Source organism: Haliotis rufescens, unplaced genomic scaffold, assembly GCF_023055435.1.
Source record: "Haliotis rufescens isolate VD_foot unplaced genomic scaffold, xgHalRufe1.0.p SCAF_10, whole genome shotgun sequence".
Lineage (NCBI taxonomy): Eukaryota > Metazoa > Mollusca > Gastropoda > Lepetellida > Haliotidae > Haliotis > Haliotis rufescens.
The window spans coordinates 19,462,641-19,485,124 of NW_025963780.1; the positions used below are offsets into that span (position 1 = coordinate 19,462,641).

Consider the following 22,484-nt stretch of genomic DNA (forward strand, 5'->3'; position numbering starts at 1 on the left):
GGGTCCTTGTTTTCACTGACCACCTCATTGTTTGGATCCAATGATCCTTGATTTCGTAAAATGACCTCGCCAAGAGCAATCAATTGTTCTGTTATACAAAAAAACATGTATCAAGAGCTTTGGGAGTCTTCTGCTTTATCATAATGATAATTCAGACAAGATCTTCAACAGAAAGGCCAGTGAACCGTGTATTGCCACTCTCAGAACCCATGTAGTTTCAGATAAGTCAGGAGTGTTCATTCAACAAGTCAATCTTCGAGGTAAGTGTTAATCACGTGATTTGAGCAAACCTTTTTCGGGTCAGTTTTCTATTGTTAGGTCAGCATTGAAATTAAAAAGTGATAGAGATTGACCAATAAAATTATCTAGAATCTTAATAGAGAAATATGACAAAAAAAGTTGTGAGCAACAATCCATGCCATTGACCTAGTCACTGAGTCTGACCAACCAATCTGTTTGGTCACCTCATATCACTAACATAGGCTGCTGGGGCCTGGTCTCAGTAGGCCTGGAATCCCCACAGAATGTAAAACAAGTTTGTTTGTTTGTTGTTCAATGCTAAACTCCAGCTATATGATGGCAGTTTGTAAATAATCAAGTCTGGACAAGACAATCCTGTGATCAATATAGTGAGCAACAATTCATGCCAATGACCAAATCACCGAGTCTGATCACCCAATCTGTTTGGTCTCCTCAGATGATCAGTACAAGTTCCTGGGGCCTTCTCTCACAGACCGTAAAACAAGCAATGAAGTTGTTCTGGCCTAGGAAGCCGCACAGTTAATCTTCAACCATCCAGTGACTTGGAATCACGATCTGATAAATATGTAAATGAGGAATCCAATGAGGAACTACTTTTAATGAGTGAGTGAGTTTGGTTAACGCTGATTTTAACAGTGTTCCAGTTAAATCGCGGCATGTTACTTTTAGTGAGCTCAACATACCAATGCAATATCTGAAAGCTCCTACCTATTGCTCCCAATATTGTGAGTTGGGTTTTAACGCTGTTGTAAATAGTATTCCAGTTATATCACGGTGTGTCAGCTTGATGTGGGAGGGAATCCCCAAGTGATGCAGGTCCCACTTTGGTGAAACCCATGAGCATGTCTATGGTGCTGACAAACCTAGAAACATAATCAGGGCGAATCGGGATTCAAACCCACAATGATAGGTTTCTGGCGTGTGCAGGGAACGCAACTCTGCACAGTGAAATGAGGCACCTTAGACCAGTGTCCCCAAGAAGCAAGGAAGCGAATGAAAGGGTACACAAATAACTATTGCCAGAGAACTGCAAAAAGAGTTTTGAGTATGCCACCTTGTAAACAAAAACGAACATGTTTTGGCCCAATATTAATAAAGGATACGATTTTGAAAATAAACTACTCAACTTTTGATAAGGATGCTGATACACTACATTTACATGTTATGAGTGAGGCGGTAGGGTAGGCTTGTGGTTAAAGCATTTTCTCGTCACGCTGAAGACATATAGATGGGTTCGATTCCCCACACGGTAAATGTGTGAAGCCCTTTCCTGGTGTCCCTCGCTGTGATATTGCTGGAATATTACTTATGCAGCGTAAAACAATACTCACTCACTCACTCTACATTATGAGATATCACATAAGAGGTGTGAATCAAATAATAATAATTAAATTAATATCCCTTTCAAACGTTGAGTAGTGTATATCAGAAGCTGGTCTTAAATTTGTTCTGGTTACATTAATATTCTTTACTGCAGGCTGGAAAGAAATTGTTTATTCATTAAATGTGGTATTTTACTTTAATCATCAATGATAGATGTTTATCCTGTTCGTTGTTTTCAAAAAAGAATTCACCCTGGTCGACAGAAGCAATTAATTTTGTGATATTTCCTTCACAATGAAATTAACTGACATATGATAGTTCCTCACGTTACAAATTTGGTACATCTGTATTCATATCATCATGTTACCATGGCTACAGACAATACAATCGTCTGGACAAGTGGTATAGGTCCCCTGAGGATGTTTCCTGGTGATTAATTCAGCTCACAGAAGCAACCGAGGTAAACCTTTTAATGAAACTTTCTCACTGTAAATACTAAAATCAGCCACATTCATTCTTGAACACCCACATTCCTCTGGCTGACGTATTGCATCCCACTCTCTGACTGGCCCCTTGATACAGACTGACCGACTGACTGCCCACCTCACCCTCACAGGGTGTCGCCCCAACTACATCTCACGCCCTGGGCTGTCCTGTGGGGGATAAACATGCTGGAATTCTGGCAGACATAGGAGAAATTGTTTCACCTAATCATGCCAACATGAAACACAAATCCTCTTTAGTGTGGGTCAGAATTTTAGTAAAATGGAGCCATGACAACGTAGCCTACCGGATCTTTTTCAAAATTGCTACTTAACCGATCAAATTCTTAATTATTTCAAAGTTAATCATACAGTGCATAAATTGTCTGACCATGTAAATCCAATTCTCTTTAGAGAAGGACATAATTTTAATGAAATAGAGCCATGAAACTGCAGAGCTCACCTGATATTTTTCAATTAGATTTTGTTATAAGAGATCATATTCAATTTTTATTGTAGTTATGAGTCCAAATATGTAAAAATAAAATGTTAACGTACAGTATTTCATCTTCCCGAGGCCAGAGAGTTTACAGTCAAGTTTTCACCATTGCTAAACTAGGCTTGTATTACGGAGTTATATTGCGGCTGGACTAATGAGTCTTTGCATAGCCCAATCAAAATCGTGTTATGAAATTGACTTCTGGTTCGTAAACTGTAGTGCAGATTCCGGTCGAAGGCAGGATTTGCAAAGTGTGCCCCGACAACTCGGTGTCAACATATATTTTCCAAATCATTTCATGGTTTTAATCAAGGTGCTCACATGATTTGATGCACTTCGCAATGTAAGACCTATTTTATTACAGTATATATCTTTCTTATCGATCAGATCATCTTGACTGGGCAGCAACATTTTGTTTGAAGCAAATGCAAGTGATGCGAGAGGTTGAATCTGACTGGTAAATAGGAGAGGCTTAAACATACTCGTAATACCCACTGGTGGTGGTACGATCAATCCCAAAAATTCCAGCTTAGTTCGACAAGGGTGGAAGCTTGACTTTTACAGTCTGTTAACTCCCTTGCCTCAGGAAGATGACAGTAGTCATATAAACAAGAAGTGATGTTGTAAATCTGGGAACTGTAGGAAGGTATGATTTAACAAATTAAAGACATCATGAAACACATATATGATAAAACTTGCATCATGCAAGTCTTTGGTGATCAGAAGGGTAATATTCTCTTTAGCATAAAATGTTATTCTAAAAATAATCGAGGTTTAAGGCAGATTGCTAGTGAATTAAGACACAGCGTAGGAATATAGAAACTGAGTGAACTGCCCTATTCAAGATAAAGTGCCAAATGATTTACAGCCATAAGTGTTTACTTATTTGCCAACTGATCAATTTGCATGATCTGGGAATGTTATGCAATAGTTTTAAAGCAAGATGTTGTTTGTTGTTTAAAGCCACACTCAGCAATATTCCAGCTATATGACAGCTGTCTGTAAATAATCGAGTCTGGACCAGACAATCCAGTGAGTGACATCATGAGCATCGATCTACCGTTTGGAATACGATGACATGGCTCAACCAAGCGGCGAACCTGACCACCCGATCCCGTTGGTCGCCTCGTACAACAAGCATGGTTGCCTTTAACGCCCAGCATGGTTGCTGATGACCTATTCTAGCCCAGATCTGTACAGGATTTGAAGCCAGGTAACACCCTATCGATGTACAGAGCTTTCTACTAGATGATCTCATTTGTATATTATCAGATCGGTTTATCACATCAATAACATGAACCATTTATGATAAAGTATCTTTTGCTGAAATCTTACGCTTACAATTTCAGTTTTGTAAACTGAATGAAGGAAGGAAAAATGCAGGTGAGCTAAAACATTTGGCAAACACCAAGGAACAAAAACAGCCTCGCAAAGGAAAATATCATTGACAAATCAATAAATTCAATATGAAATGAAAATGAAAACTTAAAATACTGCTGAATTCTTTGGAGACATCGACCCACAGCAACTCGATCATGGACATAGTTGTTTCAGTGGCGTTCAGGGAAATGTTGCATGCATATCAATACACGTAGTGATCAATATTCAGAGTGGTTGAGCTGGGGAATCTAAAAAGTTCTTTATGTTTAAGTCAGCAATATTCAGCTATATCATGATGGCCTGTAAATAATCAAGATTGGACCCAAAAGCATGAGCATCGATCACCAAGGCAAGTACTTGATCACTGCACAGTCTTCAAGTTTGTCTATTTTCCAAAGGTCACGGACCCCTGCTTGTTTCAATTGACACACGTTTTTGTGGATCGACCTAAATGTCATCTTGTTATGTGTACAACAAAAGGCACCCCTGAAGATCCAGGCTAGAATAAGTTTTTAGCAACCCATGCTTGCCGTAAAAGGCGACTATTCTTGTCTGAAGAAGTGACTAACGGGATTGGGTGGTCAGGCTCGCTGACTTGGTTGATGCATGACATCGTATTCCAATAGTGTGGATCGATGCTCATAATATCAATCACTGGATTGTCTGGTCCTGATTTGATTATTTACAGACCACTGCTGGAATATTGCTGAGTGCGGCGCTAAACAACAAACGCAACAAAAGGTTTCACAATTATGCAATTCCTTCTGTGTGAGGTTCGGAACTTATCAATCAGCCCTAGTATTTTACACACATACAAGGCTATGTATACGATGTGCCACATTCCATTCTCAAAGTGAATGTTCATAGTGCCATATTGTTATTACCCTCGTCCTTGTATCAGTGTGCATGCAAATTTCATTCTCAGCTCCCTGGGGAATATACAAATTCTATGTCATCATGATATCTTTCCAGAAACATGACTTTACAATGTGTATGTCGTACCGCTAGAGTAAACACGAGACTGGTAAATCAGATCTGCTGAGTCAGCTATATGTCAACAAATGTTCTCCAAGATATCAGCAGTATGAGGCTCAGGAGAGTTGTTCAGACATATTTTATGGCACTTCAATGACTTCAACTTTCTTCATGCAGTGTCACTATGGCTCTCTCAATGACTAAGTTCTTTAGTTTCAGGTAGGGTAGATAAGATTAAGACTGAAATAAGATTAAGTTCCAGATATTGTGTTGGCAGTATTTCTTCTTTCGTTCTTTTTTTTTTTTGGTGGGGGGGGGGGATACTTCAGTAATTACATTGCAAGTAATTCTACTGCATTTGATTGGGAAACCATGATACTGTTAGTCTTGAAATTAATGTGAGCGTAAATTAAATGTGATAAAATGCGAGTGGTCTTTGTTCGCATTTATGAAACTTCTCCAAACATGTTGAACATGTCTCCAAAATGACTATCAACAATAAGACGGCGTCACTGCACAGTTTGGATATGGGAAACACCAACTTGAATATAAACACAAACACGGTTTATTGAGCAGCAGTTGTAAGAAGTGTTTAACAATGTCATTTAAAGAATAGGAATTACACAAAGGGCATCGTGTGAGTTATCACTGCTGGGGTAAGAGTTCTACCCATTCATGTCAAACTATAGGCATCATTGACCACTCCAGCAGTCCAGAGAGACGCAGACCACGCAACACTTCGTCAAAAGGCCGACACGACCCAACACGCACTGATAGGCTTCACCACACTCCTCAGATCTACAGCCTTTGTCTTGAGATCTGCCTTCAAGTTTGTTGACACTTTCTCCACATACCAATCAGTGAACTGTTGGTTCAATTACTTTATAGCTTTTGAACTTCCTTCATGCCCGTCAACAGAATAAACATATAAACTGTTTATTGTTTTTACGTATATGCTCTACTCAGCGCTAATAAGCGGTGCTATTTGCTGTTTGATTGGATTAAGTATATGTATCATTCCACTGGGGACGGGGTAGGGGGCGATTGATATTGAGTACCCCTAACAGTTGAGTAGTCCTTTCTCAATCATTGTCAGAAGCCATTTTGAAATTATAATACATACAATTACAGGTTACAAAATGCATAGTGAGTGAGTGTGGTTTTATACGGCTTTTAGCAATATTCCAGCAATATCACAGCAGGGGACACCAGAAATGGACTTCACACATTGTACCCATGAAGGGGATCAAACCCGGTATGACGAGTGAATGATTTAACAAGTAGACTACCCCACCACCCCTACACGATACAGACATGCAGTTACTTCAACATTCAAAACATTTGGGGCAGAAAATCATTGACTAAGAGAGTGAATTTCAAGTTTAATATTTGGGACTTTTTTATATCTGACTGTGAAATTATAATAGTGATGTCTTGTGTGGAAAAAAAGCTTGCAAGACCTGCACACATTTGGCCAAAATGACATTTTCATTACAGTGGCCATGTTGTTTAGAATCTAATCAGATTTCTTTCATTGAGACCACATACACATACATTCACACTTCTACACTGGTGATAGGTATGAGGGGCTTTCATTCAGCTTTTCGCACATGCATCTTCCTGAAGCAAGGGAGTTCACTGACTGTAAAAGTAAAATTTCCATCCTTGCCGACTAGGATGCAATTATTGAGTTATATTTAGGATGAACGAGTCTATGAAATCAACATCCGTTTCATTAACAACCAGGATTTGCAGAAGATGTGTACCGTCAACTAGGCGTTGACAGATATTTTCCAAATCTTTTCATGTTTTTAATCAAGGTGCTTATGTCATTTGATGCACTTCGAGATGTAAGACCTGTTTTATTACAACATATATTGATCATGTTCAGATCATCTTGAATTGGTGCCGCCATTTTGTTTAAAGCAAATGCAAGTGATAGAGGTGGAATCTTATTGGTTAATAGGAGGGGCATGGAAGGGATGTAACTCCTAATAGCCACTCGAGCCCAGAAATTCCAGCCTGGTTCAGCAAGGGGGGAAACTTGACTTTTAGAGTCGGGTTAAGTTCCTTGCCTCGTGAAGATGTCACACATGCAACAAAAGCTTGTTTATGTCTTTGTGTGTTTTGGGGAATGAAAGACCTTGAGTGATTCATTAGCTACACTGTGAGAGTGTGACAGAGAGAGGACTGTACAGCCAGCTGACAGTGATGTGTGTAGTGCAGATTTGCCTCAGTGATTCCCTGTGATAGAGTCTGTAGTGTTATCTGTGACAAGCAGTGATTCAGGACATGTTGTTTAGTGACACAGTCATCAGTGTTCTAGCTGCATCAGGCAGCTGGTGAAACTTGAGTCTGGACCAAGCAAACATGTGACTGAGAGCATGAACAACAATCCATGGCCTCAGGGCACAGTGACATGTCATTGGCCAAGACAAATAACGTCATCCCCATAATACATGGCCCTCATGACAGCCTGGCGTACTGGGGACCTTATCTTGACAGGGATCCACACAGCATTATCTTCCTTTTTCATTTGTTTGTTTTCTGTACCATGTCATTAATAACTTAATTATCAAATAAGTGACTGCATGGGTAAGGTTTTATGCTGCTTTTAGCAATAATCACAATCATAATTATCATTATGATTATCATCATTAGCACAATAATAGTAGTAGTAGTTGTTGTTGTTGTTATTGCTGTTATTATTGTGATCATCATCATCATCATCATCATCCTAGCTGTATGGCAAAACATAGACAAAAAATTAAGTAAATGCATTTTGAGAAGACTGTGGAATATTATTCCAGCCACATTGTACCCACCTGTGGAATCGAACCCAGGTATTCAGCATGACTAACAAAGCCTTAACTACACTCTTCAAATATAGAAATGCACAGGTAGTGATTACGCAAAAAATCCAGTAAATAATTTGGATATATGTTATTGGAAAAAGGTTGGTGGCCTGATATTCGACAAACGGTGCATCAAAACACAGCCACTGTCGATTTGCAAAGTCTTAAACAGCATTGTTTTCACACTTGTTCAAAAATATAATGGAGGAAAACAATAAAGCAAAATGCACATGCAAGTTATGGCATTCATAACTTGTGGTAGTGGCTATAAAAAGGCAAGCATAAGTAAATAATTTGTCATTCAATTGTCAACATTTTTCAAATTCAAAAATGCCGAGACTCAGTCAATCGGAACATCGCCTTAGGACATATCCAAAGAGCGGAATCGCTGTCTTCTGTTGCATGCATCTTCAACATCCACCACAGCACCATTTGCCGCCTTTGTGACCGATACACAGAGAACAGGCCGACAAAGAGTTTTCACCCCTGCTCAGGATCGCTACATTCGACTGTTCCACCTACGTCATCGCAATGCCACAGCTACAGAGACTGCAGGACGCATCCCTGGTGTTAGGAGGATATCGGACCAGACTGTCAAGACTGTTTCAACAGGACAACACTCCACACACACAGCTCGTGTCATTGTAGACTACCTTCATAATGTCAACATCAACGGCTTGCCCCGGCCATAGAGATCTTGAAATCTCCAGATCTCAACCCAATCGAACACCTCTGGAATGAACTCGATCGTCAACGTCAGAACACGCTGCAGACACTCCCACAACAGAGCCGTGATTGCTGCCCTGGGGCCGTCACATGAGATACTGAGTTTAGCACAACCTTGTGGCCTTATGTGACATGACAATGAACAGTTTTCAATGCCATTGTACAACGACAACATGTGGCTATCGAGCTCCAAATTATCATATTTGTATCTATGATATTAAATTAAATATATCGACTTTATTAGGTACAATAAATTTACTAAAAATCTACCTGTGTGTTTCTTTTTTTGAAGAGTGCACGTGGCCACCTTCTGCCAGTAATTATCATCACAAAGTTCTGTGTTTTCTGTGTAAGTGTAAAAACAGATACACGTACACCCTGTTAAACTGGACACAACCATTTCTCAGTGCAATTGTCCAGATACTGGATTAAAAGAGAGTATACAGGAGTTATGCCCCTTTGTATGTAAATATTGATATAAACAACAACATGGGATCACGTGGTACGGTATAAACATGTCAGTAATAGCAACAACAGCCACAGAATCATCTGGAAGCTGTGGTTTCCAAACTGGAGTTTTAGTGGACATATGAAAATGTGAATTAGGCCAAAATATATTAATTATTAGATTTTCATCAATTTTTAACAATGCTAGGCGTGAGGCATTTTATATCAAATTTTAAAACACAAACTGTCTGCAAATGTGAATCTCATTCTGACGGAACACGTTTTTAAAATCTCAAGAACTGATCAGCACTAAGTGTAGAATTTGTTGTATTTCCTCAACTTCATCATATAAAGAAAAAAGACACCACACAAAGCAATATTCACAGTTTTTAGGTACTTGGAGACAATAAATCAGTGGCAGGAAGGAGTTTGGTTGTGAGGCGGTTGGGCATGAAAATCTACTAATTAATTTCTCATGACCTAAAGTATGAAAAACGATTGTACACAGTGAACAACCAAGCCATATGTTCATGACTTATAAGAACACCAGAGAACTGATTCACAAAGCTATTGTAGCACTACACATGTCAAAACTTCCATACTTGAACAGACCCGTGAAGTTCAGGGTAGAGAATAGGTCTTCAGCAATCCAAGATTGATGTGAGAGGCGACTAACGGGATCGGTTGGTCAGGCTTGCCGACTTGGTTGATGCATGTCATCATATCCTAACTGCGTAAATCAATGCTCATGATGTCAATCACTGGTCCAGACTCTATTATTTACAGATCACCGTCATATAGCTGGAATATAGCTGAGTACGGCTTCAAACAACATACAAACAAACAAACAAACAAACAAACCATACTTTAACACAGACTTAAGATAATCGTAGTGCTACGATCGCTTTGTGAAACAGATGTTACTATACAACCTTACCTTTGGGCTCAACCCTTCTGTGTCTGTCTTCGGAAGCTTTTGTCACCTTCCCCGGTATCTTGGACGGCAATTTAGTTTTCTTTCCTTTACTCCGAAACATCTTTGTAAATCCAATGTTAATGTAAGATATTCCTTTACAAATCCAAAGCCGTCAAACAACTGTCAGCACTTATATCACAGTAAAACAGGTCTTACAAGATACACAGCAACCACGAATCCTCGAACACGAAATCAGAATATCAAATCCACAAATGCAGATGCACACAGATGGAATCACTGTGCAAGAATTTGCACCTCCACATTCGTTTCAGATGATACAAAGATTGAGATTTGCACATTATCCACTCAGTTCCAACTTGGCAATCATGTTCGAAGGCACCACCCTTCCGTAGCTTCACGGTTCCTCCCAAAACTAAAAGCACTGGGTTCACATGTCGGTGAGAACATTACTTCTCAGTGTGTTTAATCCCATACAATGAGTTCCACACTACAAACCAGCATGCTTCCTTATAGTATGGCTGTTACCATAAAACTCCCATTCCTCAGCTACAAATTAAGCAAAGGGGAAAATTAGATAAACCTGCCATGTTGAAAATTACAATGAGAAATATTCCATGTTTATCCTGGCATATTATTTAGTGATTCAGGCAAGTCATAATAAACACTCCTTCTTGTAGTTGTATACAGAGAATTAATTGATGAAGGTATAATGACATTTCTGGAATCGTGACTTGATTTATAGAGATTCACTGTTAATAGATACTGATAGAAGTATGTGGGTATATAAGTTTTTTTAACTCATATTAATGACATTAACAATACCATGTTTACATATTTAAAAATTTAACCAAGAAATGTGTTTAAAAAAAAAGATTTGTAAAAACTTTAAATTAAAGGACATTTAACAGACATAAATATGTATTTCAAGGTTCATCATGTTATTAGATATTCAGCCATGTTTTATGATTATAAAAGTGAATTTTTCTTTGTCTAAGGTTTCAGAGAACTAGAGAACTTAGATTATATGATACAATTTCGGTCGGTGCCAAACTCTTTGATTCTTCTAGCCCAAACTTGGCACTTACCATTCTTTTTCAGTCTATATTAGTGTTGTGTTGGATTGTTAACACTGGGATTACAGAAAGAATCTTATGAGACTCAGGCTTTGGACAAGTGGTTTAAGTTGGAGACTTCAATTTAGGATTGTTTAAGCTTTGTTTAAAACATGTTCTCCATGTTGGTGAAACTCACGATATGGGTATGGTTTGACTTTCTACATGAACCTTTATCTCTTACGTAACTGCCATACCTCAGTTCATTAAAGTATTGTTGGGAAGTCACTAATTTAGATATTTTACAGCAAAAACTGCAATAATCATGTACCACTCATGTTCTAAGGGAGAGCACTCTAGCTGCTGTTATCTGTACTCTGCCACAAGCTCCGCACACCACATCACATATGCATTGCATGTCTACTCACAAATCGTGACAAGTGTTTTTCTACAGCATCAAGTGATGAGGATGATGTGAAGTATTTAGGTCATTTATACAGGGATGTGTTATGAATATTGAAACAATCAGTCTCATAATATCCCAACTCTCGGGAGGATCCATCGTGTGAAGCTTTATATTGACCTGCGCATATCAAAGTTCAAATCTTATCAAGTCTGCTAGTGAGTGCATTAGGAGCTATATTGATGGTAGTGTCTGTGTAGAGGTTTTCAATACCTAAATGTCTCAATGGGCTCAATTATTAATTTTCGCATCGAGTCGCACTTAAATCTAATTCCATTTCTTGTACATAGAGTCCCGTGAAGATCCTGTGTCGTAAGAGGCGACTAATGGGATTGGGTGGTAAGGCTTGCTTACTTGGTTAATGCATGTCATTGTATTCCAATTGCGTAGATTGATGCTCATGATATCAATCACTGGATTGTCTGGTCATGACTCGATTATTTACAGACCATCGTCATATAGCTGGGACATTGCTGAGTGCGGCGTTAAACAACAAACAATCTTGTACTTAGATTCTCTATGGTGTGTGTGTGTGTGTGTGTGTGTGTGTGTGTGTGTGTGTGTGTGTGTGTGTGTGTGTGTGTGTGTGTGTGTGTGTGTGTGTGTGTGTGTGTGTGTGTCTGTGTGCATGCGCATGTGTGTTCATTTAATACATAATTTACATATGCATCAATGTATATATCTAGATTACAACAGCTAATGAAAGAGTGAATTATTTAGGATTCATAACTAAGTGCCCTATGCAGGCAACTAGGGAAAATATTGTTATTTTGTTCAAACCTGTTCTAAAAGTTCTCATTTTAGAAGCATTTTAACATTGTATTGTAACATTGATTCAATTCAAGTTTAATTAAACGTCTAAGGCTCTTCCTCTTTACTGGTTGTGTTATCAGTAAAATACAAGTCACTTCGACTAAACAATCACATTACTATATTAACATGAACAAGGAAACTATTCATTACCATTTGGGAATCTTTACTGACATTAGCTGCAGACTTGGTGCTGAATATCAGCCTCTGAACTAGTCTAGATAAACCCCTGCCTCCGACAACCAATGAATACTTGCAACCGATTCTTCCCTGGAATAATACACAAAACCTGTTCTAAATGTCCTGTTTCCCAATCAGGTCATGTCACTATTCATTGAGCATGACATTCACCCAAACCTTTATCTATCAATACTTACGGATACTTAATACTTGAACCTACTTAACACTGGATTATACTGTGATAGCCTATCTCTGGGTGATAACCACAAACTTATCATTGCCTCTTGCACATGTCTTACATGATTGATGTCTCTTAACCTTATCATGAAATGTACATGATTCTATTCACAATATATCATCTGATTCGCTGTGAAACCATGAAATGTATCTGAAATATACACCTGATATTCTTTCATAAGATTGTGGATATAATGCCTGTATCACCTAAGTGACAGATTGTCATCTATGGCTATCACTCATTTCAAATACGTTGTCAATGACATATACTTGTTCATATCACTTCGGGATTACACGTTATCTCACAGCTGTCATACATTCTCATATCTCTCTGGTAATTAATTTTGTTATCTCCTTCTTAAACAGTTGTCTAATTCAAACATCAGCATGCAACCTGTCCAAACATCACAAGATTTGACTAGTAGGCTACACTGCTAGTCCCAGGCTAGTTTAACATCTGGTGGGCAAGTACAAAAGCCTAAACTGCTATCCTGCAGGCAAACAGTATTTTCTGACATATATAAAAACATTATCACTTAAATCTAACAGAGGAAATTAATTTGTACTGGCTTTTTTTCTTTGTGTTTGATATAAATTATATTTGTTTACTATATGAGAACCTGACCTGTTGAAAATAACTATTCATGATTTCATGACATATACTACTCAAAACAAGTTAAAGAACACCCAATTTCACTAAAGTTAATCTGTCATATACAGAGGATATTATATGAGTGTTCATGTCATATTTTGTTTGTGTCTAAATTCCGGTATTTCTCGAGTGAAAGCGATTTTAATACTGGAACTTAGGCATGAGTGTCGTAAACATAGTATGACATGAACATGAATATATTGTTCTATTTTTTACCAAAGATAGACAAATTTTAGCGGGTGCTCTTTAACTTCTTTGAGTAGTATATAAAAGAAGATCCATTCAGTGTTTTTAGTTGGACAAAGTAATTTTTTAAAACAAACCAGTTGTGTACCATTTCAGATGAAAATACATATTAGCTTGTAAAATCACTATTTTTCTCAATAATCAAAATGAGTATACAAACACAAAAAATGTACCCTATTAATAGTTTGTATTTTCATTTTAAACACTGCACTCAGCAATATTACAGCTAGAGTGAGAGTGGTCTATAAATAATGTAGTGTGGACCACACAATTCAGTTACCTTGCATGACCACCCAGTTAATTAAATCCACAATGACAAACATATGCTGCTGCTGGCCAATTCTAACGTGGAAGCCCCACAGGGTTACTAGTATTTATAGAATGAAATGGTTTAGCAAAGTGTTGGTCAACAACAAATATACATGAAAACCAGTTGACCAGCACTAGGGAACTCCATGTCACAAATCCCACACGTTATCATCGATTTGACCTTGTGGATTCAAAGACACTCATATTGATGCCTCAGTCTGCTATTGTTTTCAGGGATGAATGTTGGTTCAGATTTTTCTCAAAAAAACACTCACATAAATTTAGAAAGTTCTGTATTGTTCTATTTATGAGAAATGAGGAGATCTTACAAATAAAATGACATACCGTATTCGACGTAATAAGCGCTCACTGCGATATTTGCTAACATATTGGCTAGTGAACAATCCCAATTAGCACCCCTTCCAATTCATCAATGTACAAAGACTTATTTATTCGCGTATAATACACACTCGTGTGTTATATGTACCCTTAATTATGGGCAATAAAATTCTGGAAAAATATATCAGTCGCATATAAACATTTCAGGCTGCCAGCATAAACAATGAAATTTATCTTTCAACTCTGTTTTTTTCACCAAAATAATATTCTAATAAGAGCCCCCTATTTCTAATTTTGAGGGCGCCCTGGACGCTTATTACATCAAATATGGTAAATATATTAAAAAATAAATACGCCCTTCTGTACTTCTGTGCAGGATAAGACATTTTGTACTTCTTCTCGAGTTATTCTGAGCAGCTATCAACTTGACAACACAACCAAGTGCTACACTTGTCTTTCAGCAGGATTTATATCTCATTTACGAGTGAGTAAGTATGGTTTTATGATGCTTTTAGCAATATTCCAGCAGTATCCTGTCGGGGGACACCAGAAATGGGCTTCACATATTGTACCCATGTCTGGAATCGAACCCGGGTCTTCGGCATGACAAGTGAACGCTTTAACCACTAGGCTACCCAACCGCCCCTCCTATTCACAAGTCTTTTACAAGGACATTATACCCATGTCAGTCTAACATCCGTATCTAAAAGGTCACAGACACAAAACACACACTATTTTTTCTAGTCATTAAACAATTTGGTTTACCTTAAACTGTCATGTCACAACAAAGAAGAGGTACATAATTATCATCCTTCTTATTAATTTATTTTGATACAATTGATAAAATATGGTACTAAAATTATATTCTATATTTGAATAACTTATCCATTTAACTTTCTTCATGTAGTGAACACTTAATTCTTATGACAACTAATTGAAATATTAACTGTCGTGGTTTACTTACATGCATTTAATGTACTTTTAATACAACGCACCTATATGTCTTTTATACTAAATGCTCAAATAACCTAAAATATACCTTGCCTTTTCATGAATTTGATTGAATCTTGTCACTGTAAAACACAATCCAAGTAATCCATTGATAGAAACAAGCACTGAATATCCACAATATTGGCAATTTCCAGAATATTGATGTATATTTCCAGTGTCTTGGCAATGTACATATGCTGTATACTGGCCATGTACATATACTGCCTGAAATGTACAAGTGACAGATGGAACCTGTCGCACGCACACACACACACACACACAACACGCCAGTGTGCTTCCTGGGTCAGTGCCTGTAAGTGTGTGTCACGTCCATGATAAGGAGATGATGGCAGAGCGACACTGACCTGTTAGACCGCCTGACACAGCTGCACTGACAGCTATATGAATGAACTAGCCTGCAATACACGACTGTCTATCACCTTCACTGCAACAGACCAGGGAAACTCACGACAGCATATACACCTCCACTGAGGCCAACACAGAAATAGTACTGATTGTATTTACGTTTGTTAGAGAGTTTAAAGCACCACTACAAGATCCCAAAGACTGATTTAAGCTTTGGCTATGCAACAAAATGAACTTTATATTTACCCAAACAGACACAGATGTTCAATTATTTCAAAGATTATTTTTATCTGTTTTTCATTTCATTTTGAATACTTTAAAGTTCAACCTGTAACATAAATTATGAAATGTTAATTCAGATTCTAACCATCCATATGTGTACAAAAAGCATAATTTAATCATTTTAATATTTTATATATTTTAAAATTTCTTCCATTAAACAGCATTCAACATTCTAGATTATACAAGGAAACAGCAGTTCAGTACAGTTCTATAGGGTGTCTGGTTTTGTTTGTTGTTTAACGCCATCCCCGGCAATAGAGTGAGGAAATGCTGTACACTATATATTGCTTTTAATATCACAATATATAAAAGTATTTTTCAATTAAATCTGAATGACACAAACCAGTGGTCAATAGTGTGAGCAACGACCCATTCATTCAGACACACTTCATTCTCCAGGCTGAGCTGACGATGTACCTTCCCTCAGACGCCCACTCAATAATATACATGCACATCAGCCATTGTGAACATCCAATCATCAATTAAGTTGGTATAAATCTTGAAGATCATTGGTCTTCTTTCAGCCATGCACTCAATACCATTCACCACCAGTATCCATAGTGAACACCCAATCACCCTTAAGTCAGCATTACGATTGCTTATAGCTGTTCTTCCTTCAATCACACTCTAAATACTATTCATTGTTAGCAAATTTTGTGAACACCCAATCCCCATTAAGTCAGAACATGGCCTTGCGGAAAATTGGTCATCTTTCAGTTACCCCCAAAATATCATTCATCACCAGCAACCATTGTGAACACCCAATCCCCATTAAGTCAGAACATGGCCTTGCGGAAAATTGGTCATCTTTCAGTTACCCCCAAAATATTATTCATCACCAGCAACCATTGTGAACACCCAATCCCCATTAAGTCAGAACATGGCCTTGCTGAAAATTGGTCATCTTTCAGTTACCCCCAAAATATCATTCATTACCAGCAACCATTGTGAACACCCAATCCCCATTAAGTCAGAACATGGCCTTGCTGAAAATTGGTCATCTTTCAGTTACCCACACAATACCATTCATCACCAGTAACCATTGTGAACACCCAATCCCCATTAAGTCAGCATTGGGTACAGAGGACCTCTCACAGAATCCAACAGGGTACATCTAGAATCCCAGTCACTGTGCCTTTAAGAGAGTGAGGCCAAAACATAACAGGTCCGGCATGTTATCATTGTTGTCATTTCTGGTATTGAAATAATGGGAGACTTTTTACACACAACATGAGTCAGCTATACAGCTTGCTCACCCACCTTCGACCCCTCCACAATGCCCCTCCTTCACAGTCTAGCCGGGCGGAATTCCCCTCTGCCCCTTCTCCCCTTGACGATACATCTTTCATTTATCTTGACAACAGGAGTAGATTCAGCTCATTGTGAAAGACCCGCTTCTTGCACTTTTACATGAACAGTCTTTCCGGTCTTTTCTACACAAATATTGCTAATTTATAGAATACCCCAAAGTATACGGTTCTTGAGTATCTTGGAAACTGGGCTTTTATTCAGTAGATAATATAGTCCAAAAATATTGATGGAAAGTTTCTTTATGTTCATTGACATCAACTGTGGTCGTAATATACATGTATTGACAAAGCAATTGCCAAGACTGACTTGGGGGTAGCTTGATGTTATTTTAATGTGTATTCGGGCTTGAAATTAAAATGTAACCTTACATTTTCCCTCTTTCAAATTGTTGTACACCAATACTGGTGACGAAAACAACAAGTACATAAATATTGCTAGGCAGAATTTGAATTTTAAATGTTGAAATTGAAAATATGAAATTTGAAAAAAAATAAAATTTTAATTATACATTTTTTAAAATTTAATTTTAAACATCTTCAACAAACCTTTTGTGTTTATTATCTTTAGCAGTAAAGATTAGTTAACATGGTAAAAAAATACAAAGAACATGTTCCTTCTGAATATAGTCAAAAGCACTGACTTTTGAAATAGTGAGGTATTTATAAGAGATTTGTGAAGTATTGCCAAACAATTGGAAGAATTGTCGAAATATAAGGAAAAGATTTAGAAAATGATTCCATATGCAAAGTTAATTCTGCAAGGCAGACAGAACTATTTTTGAGCTCATATTGTTTTGACAGCTGTTTGTGTTATTTCCTGATATAGCAATGGGGTTCCTTAACTGAAAGTGCTATTAGCATCTGGTTAGGATTGATTCCATAAATATGCATCACTATATCCAAAAAATGAGACAACATATTGACATCTCATATAAGTCTACCTGACCTCGATTAAAGGGAGACTAGGCCCCAATTATTATTCAAACAGTCAACAGTTACTTTTTCCGTTAATCCATCAAAGAGCAATTTGTGCGAATAAAACATATTTAAGCTGTGTGAGATAGTGGCTCTGGCTGGTTGAATCTGTAAACTGAAAAACTAACAACTGTTGATAATTTCGTCTAAAGAACACACCCGAAGTACCATGAAACAAAATCTTTTTCACTCAAGTAGAGGGTTTTCTTACTTGACACTTCTACAAGATGTTTAAATCTAATGAAGGCGACATAAGCTAATTCATATGCTGTGAAGCACAATGTCAGTCAGCTTCCTGTAGATTACACTGTCCCTTTGTTTTGACATACTGTCACACTGTGCATAGCAAGTACCAGGTGTGACGTCCACCAACCCAGGAGAAACAACACACCATCACACACATGTCCATCTTTCCATAACGGCCCTCTACAATGGGCTACAGTGGTTTACAGTTGTTCACATTGATTTACAGTGGTTTACAGAAACCAATCCATAACATTGGGGGAAAAAAATAATTTTGTTGAAATTTCAATTTTTTAAAGTTCTCATTTCCGAGGCATTTTAACATTGTATTGTAACATTGCATAAAACGCGATAATATAAAATTAAGGATTCAGGGCTCTACCTCTGTAGTCAGTGAATTACAAGTTAAAAGTCTATGATAAAATTATCTGGGTAATATTTTACATCTATTTCAGAATTTTTAAAACAGATTTGGGGACAAATCAGCGTCTCAGGTCTCGTCCCTGAACTTGCACAAGTTACATCAATAAACATTTTTTTTAATCATCCCTAAACTTACCTTTAATAAATAGTTCACTATGTTATCATACAAACTCGGGAACACCTTTCCCATGAATGTGCAGTGAGTACTATTCAGGTTTCCCTTGTTGAACAGCACAGTCGAGTATCAAGCAAGTCTGGTTTACACTGACACTCCTCGACAAGATTCTACCTGAAGTTTCACCTGTAATTTGAGTATCCTTGAAACAACTACCTGCACTGGGATTATCAGTTTTCAAGTCACTGTAACCACGGATGACCTTGAAGACAGGATAATGAGGGGTGACCGAGGAGACACAATCACTGCCATCTTGGTGGTTGTTGATCACATACATTAAAAAGGGTACCATATATTTAGGACTTAAAGTGTGTATTGTTCAAATATTTTGAGGTAGTAAAGCCTGAAGGTTATTTTTAAATTAATTTTGATATTCAACAAAAAGAAATGATCAAAGTTGAGATTAGCTTATTCCTGCGCTATGACTGTGGAATTTATATACATATATATATAAATAAATTGTTTTACAATAGCCTAGGCAAGTCTTGATCAAACTAAACCAAGTCTTGTTCCTTTGATTCCACATAGCAAAGGAGGAAAAGTTCTTTTGAAGAAAAATAATAACAATTTTTTTTAAAGAAATGCTTTCATTGACTAAGTGTTAGTATAAGATTAGGGTTTCACGCTACTTTTGGCATTTATTCAAGTAATATGTCAGGGGACACCAGAACTCACATATTGTACCCATGGGGAATTGAACACAGTTCTTAGTTGTGACAAGCAAGCGTGTTACCACTAGGCTACCCCACTGCCCCTTATAGTAGGAAAAATCTGTTTTCATGATAAATACAACTCTAAAGAAGTTAAAGAGCACCCTATTTTTTTCATATGATTATGGTTTACTGTCATGAGTGACAGATTAACTGTAGTCACATGCAAAAAATCAGATGTTCCTGAACGTCTTTTGAGTAGTATATTTCTTGACCTACATGGTATCAAATTTCAGAAGGCATTTCCTGAATTAAAATTTTGCTAAACAACATAAAGTAATATTGTCCACAGAAAGTAAAATATATTATCATTTACATATTATAACTGATCATAAAAATTCAATGAAAAAAGTTGTCTTCACATGTTAAAAGCATAGTTAGTTGCCTGTGTTTGTAAAGCTGGATGTTTAAAAAGAATTCATTTGCACAATCTCCTCTATCCATTTCTCATATTCTTCACAAAATTACATTTAATTTTATAATTTTCATATTGAAATTAACTAAAAATATTACAAACTGTATAATAACAACAAAATAAAAGGCATAAAGTTTAAACTATTTCTTCTTCAGGTAAAAATACAAAATACATAAGAATAATTGTGTGTATAAATTTTGAAAAAATGTAGTCGCTTCAAAATCAAAGCTTCTGCTACAGTTTTTACAAAAATTGAACTACAATTATACTCTAGGATATTCACCTCCTTGTTGACCACCGCTAACAATAAGCCACTTACTTCCGCCAATGTTCCAGATGTTGACATAAGCGACACACTCATTATAGGATGTTTACTGAGACCAAGTGTAAACAAAGATCAATTTCATGGTCATCCAGATTTACATATATATCTGACATCCAGCATTATAAAATAAACAAAGCAAACCCTCAAATGTGAGGTGTTCCCCTGTAGGCAACTTACAAAGATTGTTTACAGGTAAGAGATACATGCCTATGTGATAACAATGTTTAACACATGGGCAACCATCTTCATCTATATATACACCCTCCCTCATCCTTGGCTTAGCAGCACAGCGGAAGTAATACTTTAGAAACATGTAGGTTAAAGCGTTATTGACGACGTAGTACCAATTATATATTTATATCATCTATGTGGATTTCTAAATAACAGCTGCATGCAGATCTAACTTTGAAGTTGATAATCCATTTAAATCCTTTTCATATTCTTGATATAAATCAGCTTTTACAACCATCATCTGTTATGCTGCTTGTTTGAAAAGAATTTTTTTCACCGTTCTTCACAGCAGATGATAATATCATGTTGCTTCATACTTTTCTTTCGTCACTGTCTGCAGCAGTACCAAATCTTTACAATACACTTCTTCAAAACAATTTGAAAAATAAAACCTGTTCGGTTGGAATAGACAATTTGCAATTGACATACCTGGCTGACTGACAGCAATGTACGCTGCTCCATGTGAAATGTGCACCTATTTCTGCCACTTCGCTGTCTGCTCTCTTACAGCTTGTAAACACATCAAGCATTGTTTATTTTCCTTCACAACAGATGCATACTTTCAGAGATCAAAATCCTCACACCAGCGATGAACAACGAAACTGGAAACATTTATAACTCACGAACCGAAATACGACGAGCCCATAGCTTCTCTTAAATCACTTTTACAATCATAAATATAGACTCTTGTTCACAGATAACCAGGAAGTATTAACATGTTTGTCTCTTCACAGGATACTTAGCTTTTTGTTATAACGATAGATAATTCAGATTTAAAAAATACCTAAGTGTCCAAGCAGGGTGTGAGACCTTGTCGTACAACATCTTTTTAAAAAAGATATTATTAATAGTATATAACTTTCTAAGATATGTTCATGATTTATAGATGAAACATTCAATCTCTAAAAAACAGTCTGATTACCATATGTGATGAGCTGTTCTTTAACAAAAGGAGAAAAACATGCATAGTTTGGTTATTCCCCCTACTTCGGAAGTGCTACCTTGTTCAATGGATGAAGTTATAATGGAGAGACTGTTAGTTTAAGAACTTTGTGGTGCTTCTCACATTCACATTTGCAGTGAGCATTACATTACCTGTGACAAACATGCAAAGTATTCCACTTGACATTTGATATACAATGCCGCATTTTTGAATAAAATACACTAGACTAGAATAGTATAGTCAATAGAGAGAATAGAATTAGAATAGAAAATAGAGTACAGAATAGAAAATAGGGAATAGAATAGAAAATAGAGTGTAGAATAGAAAATAGGGAATAGAATAGAATAGAAAATAGAGAATAGAATAGAAAATAGAGAATAGAATAGAAAATAGGGAATAGAATAGAACATAGAAAATAGACTAGGAGAGAATAGAATAGAAAATAGAGAATAGAAAATAGAGTATAGAATAGAACAGAATAGAAAATAGAGAATAAAATAGAAAATAGAGGTTATAGAATTGAAAATAGAGAATAGAATAAAATAGAATAGAAAATAGAGAATAGAATGGAAAAGAGAGAATACAGAATAGAGAATAGTGAGTGAGTGAGATTGGTTTTACGCCGCTTTTAGCAATATTCCAGCAATATTCCAGCAATATCAAGGCGGGGGACACCACAAATGGGCTTCACACATTGTACCCATTTCGGGAATCGAACCCAGGTCTTCGGTATGACGAGCGAACGCTTTAACCACTAGGCTACCCAACCGCCCCGAATAGAATAGAATAGAAAATAGAGAATAGGATAGAAAATAGAATAGAGAGAATAGAATAGAAAATAGAATAGAGAGAATAGAATAGAAAATAGAATGGAACAGAATAAAACAGAACAGAACAAAACAGAACAGAACATAACAGAACAT

General features: G+C 36.9%; 1 protein-coding gene across 8 annotated transcripts in view; it reads right to left on the reverse strand.

Annotated features, from left to right (window-relative positions):
* Positions 1-22,484, reverse strand: part of LOC124143098 (sickle tail protein-like) — a 265,609-nt gene that overhangs the window by 208,544 nt on the left and 34,581 nt on the right. The window contains exon 1 of one of the 8 annotated variants that reach the window (XM_046511906.2): positions 9,886-10,411. The exons of the other annotated variants lie outside the window; for them this stretch is intronic. Coding sequence (XP_046367862.1) covers positions 9,886-9,985 — 100 coding nt within the window. The 5' untranslated portion in view covers positions 9,986-10,411. Of the gene's footprint in view, positions 1-9,885; positions 10,412-22,484 lie in introns of those variants that run through there. 8 annotated transcript variants of the gene reach the window in all.